The sequence below is a fragment of the Electrona antarctica genome (assembly GCF_951216825.1).
Source record: "Electrona antarctica genome assembly, chromosome: 6".
Taxonomy (NCBI): domain Eukaryota; kingdom Metazoa; phylum Chordata; class Actinopteri; order Myctophiformes; family Myctophidae; genus Electrona; species Electrona antarctica.
In genome coordinates, this window is record NC_136811.1 from 40,224,243 (window position 1) to 40,234,750 (window position 10,508).

The window sequence follows — 10,508 nt, forward strand, 5'->3', positions numbered from 1 at the left end:
GTGTCAGACACAAGGCAAGGGACTTGAATACAGCCCAGTAAGGGCATATGTCGACCCCGCCCGCTCACCTCCGCCCCACCCCCTCCTGGTGCTGCGGCCATCTTGGAAACTAAACACAATATAAACAATGGGAGAAGAACAGTGAAATGAAATGAAATGAAATGAAATGAAATCTATATTTACCCAGGGTATCTGGGCTAAGCTCAAGAACTTGTTTCCAGCCAGGCCCTGCTCATAGAACACATTTCATCGTAGTGGTTGATGCCTTGTTCAAGGGCATTTCAGCGGTGGTAATTTTAACGTGTCGGACGGCTGATTCGAACTGGGAACCTTCCGGTATCTAGACCGCGCCGCTATCCGTTCGGCCACCGCTGCCACTAAAGTAGCACTGCCCCTTTAAGGGTAGTGCATAAAACGGGTGAAAAGGTTTGAGGCCTCATGTTTGGCCAGAAGCCTGATTTGAGTGTTTGTTGCTGACCTGGAGGCATAACCTTGCGGTAGCCTGCTACATGGTCTAGACCAGATGATACAAAATAAATAAATACTCTTATTCCCGGTGTTGCTTTGTTTTGTTCCCCCCTGATTGTTTTTAGTCTTGCCAGTCGCTACTAGTTGGAATAAAAGATGAATATGCTAATATTCCAAGATGTACTTGAAGAAACTTGCCGGATTCATACGCCACATCAAGGCTTTTTATTATTTTGGTTTCTGATTCCGGTTTGGGGGTTCTGGCCTGATGACTACAAACCAGACTACAACATGACGTAAGTTATCATCTGCTCCCGACTGGATCATAAACCCGAAATGGTATGCCTCCCATTTTGATTATGGCCTATCCTCTGTATTTCCAGAGCATCCAGGTCCTTTCCTTAACCACATCCACAGCCACTCCTGTGGTATTCAGTGGGAGCCTTGAGCCCCTGAGTGAGCCCCTGAAGATGGCCTCAGGTCGTTTTTTAACCCTTGATTTTTATAGAAATATACATCTAATAAAGGATTTTCTACTTCAAACTGAACAGAGCTGCCTTGGATCATCTTTAAAGTTTTCCACCGTCAACTCTCTTTCCATTGTGAACTTTTACAAACTCAAAGGTATAGACTAGAGCTTTTAAAGAACTCTTGTCCTGTGGAGCCTTGAGTATGGGAGGACAACTAACCTACCTAACCTAACTAGTAGGTAACTACAACCTTCCACTGTTTTTCCCAATGTGCCATATTGTATTTTACCAGATTGTTTGTTGGGCCATGTGCCGTGGTGTTGAGGACATAGATTAGGTACTGGATACCAAATTGATTTTTTTTTGCTGTGATTACTTTAATTAATAATTATACTTGATTTACTTTATTTGCTTTTAGTTTTGCATATTTATATTGATTTGATTAGTTTATTAATTGCTGTGTATGTTTAGTTTGGAGGACCCGGTATAGGCCCTGAAGCCTTCACCCCATATCACCTGCCCTTTAATTGGGCTCAGTCCCACTTTTAGGATCATGATTTCCCAGCTATAATAACCCCTCTTCCCTTCTATATTTTAACTTGGGGAACTTTACCTTGTTCATTTACATTGTCCAGCATACACAGTATTATGGTTATTGCTATGGCAAATGGTGCATTTATATAGTTATATAGCTTTTATCCATCCCTCACTCCTATTTGTGAGGATGGCGTAGTCATTTCATACTGTACATAAAGATCAGATTTGAGGGACAATTTGGTTATGCCTGCAGTATGAACAAAGCCTTTAAAAACGCGACTTAATTCCTCTCTCTACTGAAACTCCCTGTGAATCTGCAGGGTGTCATGAACTGACTGCTTTGCCTTGCATCATAGTCCCAGAATGCATCTCGTTATCAGAGTAGAAGGAGTGGCAGCCTAATAGCAGGACAAGTTTCAGTTTCGGTAGTGCAAAACTACTCTACTGATATACTCTCCTGAGTATTTTGAACACACGTCTCTACTACACCAAAACCAATATCAATATTTTCACCATCTGTGCTTTATTATAAGTAATATTTTAACCACCGCAAGGGTTCTAGACAACGCTTGCTACATTTGTTTAAAACGTTTTATTTTTCTCCACCTATCTATCTCCCAGACTCCCACGTAACATCAGTCAGAGTTCAGAGGTTGCATACCTGGACATGATTGTCTCTGCTTTGTCTGCTAGCTTGATCTTTGAAAGAGCCCTCTTGTGTACTAGTCTCAAAGTGGTACTCAAGAGAATGACTACAAACAGCATTTTAAAGACATGAAATAAACAATCATATTTATCTCACTCACTCATTCATTCATTCATTCATTCATTCATTCATTCACTCACTCACTCACCCATTGAACACTGCAGTATTGTTATTATTGCACCAGTCAGTTCACACAGAGCGCAATTTTTATATACAAAAGTATGCAATTTTACATTTTGGGGCCTTGAATATTTTCAGATGGAGCCATAGAAAAACACCCCTTGTGGCCGTGTGGACATTTTACTTTCCGCCATAACAAAACGATGTATTTTGCGTATATCTCTTGAACCAAACATGATGATACAGAATATGTGATTGTCTACAACTATGTTTTGATGGTCAATGGATTACAGTAATACCATATAAAACAGAGATTCTCAAACTATGGGTCGGGACCTAAGCAGGCCGGGTTACGGGAAGGTGATGGTGGGCATATAGACAAGTGAAAAAATAAAAAGTGTCCTTCAACAAACTGTTCTATTTGTATTTGAAAAGCCCATGTGTGAATACATTTTTTAAGGTTCTGGCAACATATGCTATATACTGTACAGTGTACTGTATCACTCCATTTACTGTTTACTGTAAATCGCTTTGGATTAAGAGCATCTGCTAAATGACTAAATTGTAAATTTACGAATGGGTTTGATTGATTGAAGTATTTATTAACAGTTTGCAGAATTACAGTACATTTCAAGCACAACTCGATACAAAAACTGTTAACTGTGAGTGGACGACACCATAAAGCATTACACTTGTTTACAAGAGGGTCCACCATTTTCAATTCATAACATTTAGAGACCTAGAAATATACACTTCTATATAGCCAAAAACAGGAAATCATTATAAAGGAGGTAAAAAGGGGGAAAAACTAAAAATATACAGTGAGGGGGAAAAGGGGTGGGTGGGGGATTCAGATAGTAGGGGGGCCAGTTTCGAATTGCAGCCGTCCGTATAGGTGCCCTTTGAGAGCAGTTTTGAAGGAGTCAAGGGATTCACATGTCTTAATGGGTACAGTAAACACTTTTCTGTAGCCTTCAAACGTGAGGTCCTGCATAAATAATTTGAGAATCCATGATTTAAAACAAAGTGTTGTGGTGAATAGTTAATAATGAACGTTGAGAGAAACGCATCAAGGGGACATGCGTCCCAGGGCCATACGTGTATACCGTACATTAAGTTCCCAGGGTCCTACAGTACGTTCTCCATCTTTATATTAATGGGGACATAACAAAGGGTCTTATTCCCAGGGCGCTATGTTCCCCGGGTCCTATAACCCCAGCTGTACATTTGTGCTCTAAAAGGGTCCTATACCAGGGTCCAAAGTCACTGACCCTCTTCACCACAATGCTGTCGAATCTATGTAGATGGAATGTGTTCACCTTTCAGCCTACTATAATACACAATCACCTCCTTGGTCTTATCAATGTCGAGAGACGGTTGTTTTCCTGGCATAGTTAAACAACCAATCAATCAACTTTATTGTCACAACACAATTACGGGTAACAGTTTTCTTACCTGCTTCTTTAGCACAAAAAGCCTATGAAAGCAGCATACAATCTTGTAATTAAAAGAGGTCTTAATATATACTGAATGTAGTGCATTCAGCATATGCATGTGTTCAACATTTTGTTCTTTCTTTTCAAAATCTTTTTATTCAGGTTTTTTGTAACAGAAGCCCAGGGGCAAGTATTAAACAGACATAATAAAATATAAAAATAAAACTCAATCCCCTATCCCACAACATTTTTATGTTTGTGTTAATAGTTTATTTATTTTGGTAATTTTAAATTGTTGAGCATACACTACAACTAAAGGTCCCTGTCACTGATTGCAACAGACTGGTTTTCAGAGAAACTGCGAGGCCTCCGATGTTCATAGTTGCACGTTGCTTTAGTTTGGGCTTGTTTCTGAAGTGTAACGTTGCTTATTTGGGCTTGCTTTCACGATTATTTTTTTAAATTGCTTTAATGGGGCTCAAATGGTGAAACTGGTTGGTTCTTTTGGGCTTGTATTCATAGACCTGACCACAGAATCTGGCAACCCCAGAGCCATGGGGCCCGCAACAAAACACACATAGCATGTTTTCGCTAGCTTTGCTTTGGACCCACCAGTACTCCCACCAGACCCACCAGTTTGGGCTGACACCAGTAGTCAGCTGACACCAGTAGTCAGCCCTGAAACATGACGAGCAGACTAGAGGTTTACTCTACAGTGGAGTATTTACCCCACTCATCACTTGTCACATAGATATCAACGGAAGATATTGAAATCAGCCATATCGGCCATACAAATCAGATATCAGTATCGGATCTGTCTAAAAATAATCCAGATTATTTTCACAGATATTGATGACGCAATAACTATGTGACAGTCAATGGCTCAATGTTTGAAGGCAGTATAATCTGTATAATATCGGAATTGGTCAGAATCGGTATCGGCAGATATGACCCTACAAATAATTGGAGATCGGATATCAGTCATAATTTCATAATCGTGCACCCCTAGTACCTACCTTTGTGACAGCACTCTAGGATGGGGAGGGGCATCTAAAATGAATATCCAAATATCGAAATACTGAATCAAACAACTTAAATTGTCTGGAGTGTTCACAAAAACCTGAGTAGACGAAGTGACCCATTTTTGAAAAAGCTATATAGCTATATAAACTATATATATTTCGTATCAGATATTGTCAGATTATGATATATTATCTGTGTTTGTTGTGCATATGTGTTTGTGCACCCTTAATAACCATTAATAAACCTGAATAAGGCTACACAAGTAATCAGGTTTCTCCAGCAGAAATTTAGATAACTGAGTTATTCTTCATAACGTGAAAATGGAAACCATGTTTGCTCACATGGATGTTTCTGTAATCAGGTTACTGCTATTCCGAAGGTAGGATCATTTCATTACCTATCAGTGCATAATACACTGTTCATCTGTGACCATGACACATTCATTGGCTTTCATTGTTTAATGATGCAGGTTTATGTTTATTTTATTTTTTTGTAGGCTACATAAGCACAGTTATAATATCAGGGTGATTGTTTAGTGTGTGATTTGAGAATTAATATTTCAACCAGTGATATCCTGACACTCAAATTGCAGGGCCACTTGCTAAACTGAGGTTAATTCAGGATTCTTGATTTCGTTTATCAGCCTCATGTAACCCGGGAAGACTGAGCCTTTCATCCCCAATGACTTTGATATCAGACTTTTATTTTATGCTTTTATAATCCCTTATTAGTTTGGTGCTGTGCCAATTGGCATCTTTAGTTTCGGTGCGATGTCTGTGTCCAATCTTGCTATGTGTCAATAGACTGACCAAAGGGTAGCTGACCTGCACCGCTATAGTTTATGAAGAAGAACAGCCATTGTTGTAGAACAAAGTTCACCAGAGTTGACATGCTCTTTTCAGGATTTGTCAAAAAGACGTGGGCTCAACAAGTATTGTTTGAATGTTTTTTAAGCTATTACTTGCAAACACAGGAAATAATTCTCTGTTGAGGAGTCAGGAAGGAATTCACTGTTGAGGAGTCAGGAAATAATTCTCTGTTGAGGAATCAGGAAGGAATTCACTGTTGAGGAGTCAGGAAATAATTCTCTGTTGAGGAGTCAGGAAATAATTCACTGTTGAGGAGTCAGGAAATAATTCACTGTTGAGGAGTCAGGAAATAATTCACTGTTGAGGAGTCAGGAAATAATTCACTGTTGCGGAGTCAGGAAGGAATTCACTGTTGAGGAGTCAGGAAATAATTCACTGTTGAGGAGTCAGGAAATAATTCACTGTTGAGGAGTCGGGAAGGAATTCACTGTTGAGGAGTCAGGAAATAATTCACTGTTGAGGAGTCAGGAAGGAATTCACTGTTGAGGAGTCAGGAAGGAATTCACTGTTGAGTCAGGAAGGAATTCACTGTTGAGGAGTCAGGAAATAATTCACTGTTGAGGAGTCAGGAAGGAATTCACTGTTGAGGAGTCAGGAAATAATTCAAAACATGACTGTAAAATTAGCAAAACTGGATTTTTCAGCAGCCATATTTTGGTTTAACTTAATATGCATCTGAAGATTATCATCATTCTCACCATCATGAATCATCATCAACGTGTGTGTGTGTGTGTGTGTGTGTGTGTGTGTGTGTGTGTGTGTGTGTGTGTGTGTGTGTGTGTGTGTGTGTGTGTGTGTGTGTGTGTGTGTGTGTGTGTGTGTGTGTGTGTGTGTGTGTGTGTGTGTGTGTGTGTGTGTGTGTGTGTGTGTGTGTGTGTGTGTGTGTGTGTGTGTCAATGACCTATTATACTCAAGAAAGTAGGAGCATCTATAGTCGTTTCCGTCTCATTGCTTGACCTTATTACAAAGTCCAATATAGGGTGAGCCTGAGGACAGTAGTGTTTGCATGAGGTTATCTGAGTTAACTGTGTAACTGTTTCAAACATAGAATCATATCCTATGAACAATGTGTGGCACTCACAGTGACAGATATGTGTGATTTTAATAGCTTATTGCATAGTATCGAATTGTTATTCTAAAAAACAATCTGAGGTGTTTTGTGTGGTTGTGTGTGTCCATTGTGCTCATCAACCAAATTTTAGTGGTTTACGCCACTACAATTTTAAGAAAACTTTTGTTACTTTGTAATTTGTTTATATTGTTAAACACACTAACCACTTCAGCCTTATATTCCGGCCATTTGAATACAGGGATCTACAAGCTCACAATGCGTTGCGATGCGACATATTAGAGCTTGTAGATCACTCATTTTCAAAATAACTTGAAATGGGACCTACTGTATAAGTAGTACTTTTACTTTTGGTATTTTAAGTGCATTTTCATGCCAATACTTTTGTACATTTTTAATTCTGGACTTTCACTTGCAACAAAGTACATCTACATTGCAGTATTGATACTTTTACTTAAGTAAAACCTTTGAGTACTTTTTTCCACCACTGTCATCGGGTAGCCTATCATGTGATGGTAGCCAGAGGTGTGGCAGCAACAGAATAAGCGTGGCAGTGACAACCTGGCAGTGACTCCTGGACTTTGGCCTCCCTGCTACAACTCTCACCTGACTGCAGTATATATATACAGCAAAGCACCAGCCAGACACACTCACACTCACACTGACCTCTCAGAGATCCACAGGGGGAAGCAGGTAGGAATTAAACCAGGATTCAGCACATATTATGATGGGAACGCAAAGGAACTCAAGTCCTCTTTGAATTTAAACGTGATCAGTGTTTTGTCTGTTTTTCAGGAAGAGACGCAGTCATGAAGGTGTTTGTGGTGCTTGCTATTGCGGTATTGTCTGGTAAGCTTAATTTTTCCTCGCATAACATAATTTGATTGCAATGTCAATTACAATACAGCACAACATTAAGCTAAAGAAACGTATATCTGAATTGAAAGCAGAATCAGAATCAACTTCATTGTCACACAGGTTTACTGGTGCAAAGTGGGTGAAATTAAATGTTCGTGCAACTACAGTATTTTGTAGTTTTCAGAAAAGGGTATAAAGAATAGAAATGGAGGAATGAGCAAGGAGAAAAAGCAAAAAAAGCAAAGCTACAGTACATCATACGTACGGTAAGCATAAATCATAGCTGATATGAAGTGATGTCAGACATGAGGTGCAGCTGTAAGGTGAGGTTAGAAATGGCAGCAGGTGCAGTACATACGGTGCAGCATAACAGTGGCAGATGTGACAATTTAACACAAAATCATCAGTGCTCAATGTGCTCATGGAGTTAACGACATCCTCTCTATGCACCAGGCTGCCATGCCAACCTCTTCTATGCTGATGAACCCAAACCACAGCTGGAAGTATTGACGGATGCATTCTGGGACTATGTCGCCAAGGCAACCCAGACAGCTGATGACACACTCCAGATGATCAGGAAGACTCAGTTTGGCCAGGAAGTCAAGTAAGTCTCGTAACCTTTCGCATCTCATGTCACTTGTCATGTTGCATATTTCACGACATTGGCTTTGTATTACGCGAACTCTGGATGATGACCTGTCATGACCAACATAATAACTATCCCACTGTCTCTCTCTACCATCCAGTTCCCGTCTCACAGAGAGCGCTGACATTGCCAGCCAGTATGCTGTCTCCTTGCAGGAGAAGCTTCCTCCCATGGCCCAGGACTTGGTTTCCAAGATCACCCAGGAGGCAGAGGTGCTGACAGAACGCATCAGCCAGGACCTGAACAGTGTCAGGGGTAAGCTTGAGCCATATGCTGAGCAGATGAAGACCCAGGTCCAGCAGAGATTGGAGCAGCTCAAGCAGGAGCTGGCCCCCTACGCCGAGTCCCTTGACACCGAGACGCTGAGGGTCACCCTGGAGCAGAAGAAGGAGGAGCTGACGGCCAGCTTGGAGCAGAGCTTCCAGGAGCTGCAGGCTCAGTTGGGGCCCTACGCGGATGAGCTGAAGCATAAGGTAGACGAGCGTCTGAAGGAGTTCCAGTTGACCGTGTCGCCCATGGCCGACAACATCCAGCTCGAACTGGCCCAGAGAGCCAAGCTCGTCAAGCAGATGGTCGCCCCCTACGCCGAGGACCTGAAAGAGAAGTTGGACCCCTATGCTCGGGACCTCGAGGCCCAGCTCAGCTCCCTCTATCAGTCGTTTGTCAATGCCAACTAAGACCTTGACCTCGACATGATCCATGATTTATTAAGATGTGGGCCTTGTTTGGTCTACCTACGTGTGGCTCAGTCAAGCATCCAAATAATTCATGTCATTACCTGAACTGTATTATAAGAAATGAACAGAGGGCGTATTGTATTTATTGTTCAGTGCAAGGTTTAGAGACAGCAAGCCAGCCTCTGCACTCATCAAGCGTGTACATACTGTTGTAGTCTTGTGCTGTGTTGTTTGAAAGTGTAACTGAAGTGTTACTGTTTTGTAATTGTTCTAAATTATCAACAAAAATAAAGGCATGCATATATGAACACAACTGTTGATTCCTTCCAAAGCTGGTCAATATTTACTTATACATCACGTCATAGCCTTAAATATTCAAAACACGTAAAACAAAGATAATAATAATAATAATAATAGAAAGATAATGGAAATAACAAATTCAAGCAATGATTATCAACTAAGTATACACACACAGGGTCCACCAAACCGTGATGTTTACTGCTAGGACACATGCTACTGTTTTCTCTGAGTAAGCCACAGTTATTTACTAGATTCCATAACCTTGTCTCACCTCATGTCCTGACATGTACTGTCACACAGTTTGGTATCCAGTGGGTTTATAAAGTGGCAGGCAAGACATTGTTCTTGTACCTGTTAGTACTTGCCATAGGTCCCCCTTATGCTTTATTTGAACAGAAAAGTCAAATCAAGTCAAATTGACTTGAGAGAGAGATGGAGAGGCCTATGGATTGGCTACATTTGTATGTGATTTTATATGATATTCATTGCCAATGCCAAGTGAATAAATCATGATATGTACTGTGTAAACTAAATCATGGTTTCTCAGGACAGATACTGAACTCTATCCTAAATTTGAGCACCATGAACTGATAATCAAAAGTCAATGACGTGCTGTCGACACACACACACACACACACACACACACACACACACACACACACACACACACACACACACAGCAGCGTCCAGCGTGGCGGGTCAGAGTCCAATGACAACATCACACACACTCACAAACACATGCTTGATCTTGCATATAGCAGAGAGTTTGGACCCTTTGTTGATGTTTGTGTGTATATATATATATATATATATACACAGATGTTGAGTGTTAGTTCTAAATATTCAGATTGACCCAGTATGTTCATTTTATGATTTTCTTTTTTAAATAATGAACTGAGTCATCATAGCTGTAATCATTTGTTTTAATCTGTGGCCTTCCTGGCCTGGCAATTGGCCTTTGTGCCCTTAAAACAAAGGTCAAGTGGCCTTGCCCCTAAAATGAGGCAGTTCCAGGTCTGGTTTGTCTCATTCTCTGCAGATCCATTACGGTTAAGGCTCTTGATGCATGTCTTTGACTGAGGATTTGTTAGACCTGTTTACATACAGCCAGTGGGATGCAGGCAGGAGTTTCTTTGAGCATGCCGTGTCTTGCCTTGCCCACTGTTATGACATACAGTGATTCAAGCTTGTTTTGAAGTAGATAACAGGTTGTTCTGAATATTGCTCTCGGGTAGATGAGTAGATCAGCAGCAGGAGATAGCTGTCTCCACGCTGGGCTTGTAAAACTCCAACCCCTCTGGCTACGTGTTGTTTTGTTCTGTCTGTGGA

General features: G+C 40.8%; 1 protein-coding gene across 6 annotated transcripts; it reads left to right on the forward strand.

Annotated features, from left to right (window-relative positions):
- Positions 1 to 458: 458 nt before the first annotated feature.
- Positions 459 to 9,172, forward strand: LOC306925409 (uncharacterized protein). 6 transcript variants are annotated; one of them, XM_079504214.1, is made up of 6 exons: positions 459 to 764; positions 852 to 1,177; positions 7,200 to 7,391; positions 7,494 to 7,547; positions 8,010 to 8,160; positions 8,303 to 9,172. In XM_079504214.1, the coding sequence occupies exons 4-6, from the start codon at positions 7,508 to 7,510 to the stop codon at positions 8,877 to 8,879; spliced, it is 768 nt and encodes a 255-aa protein (XP_079360340.1). In that variant the 5' UTR covers positions 459 to 764; positions 852 to 1,177; positions 7,200 to 7,391; positions 7,494 to 7,507; the 3' UTR covers positions 8,880 to 9,172. The 6 variants fall into 6 exon arrangements, with proteins under 6 accessions (XP_079360340.1, XP_079360341.1, XP_079360344.1 ...); XM_079504215.1 differs by having other exon boundaries at positions 852 to 1,173; XM_079504218.1 differs by lacking the exon at positions 7,200 to 7,391.
- The last annotated feature ends 1,336 nt before the right edge of the window (positions 9,173 to 10,508 follow it).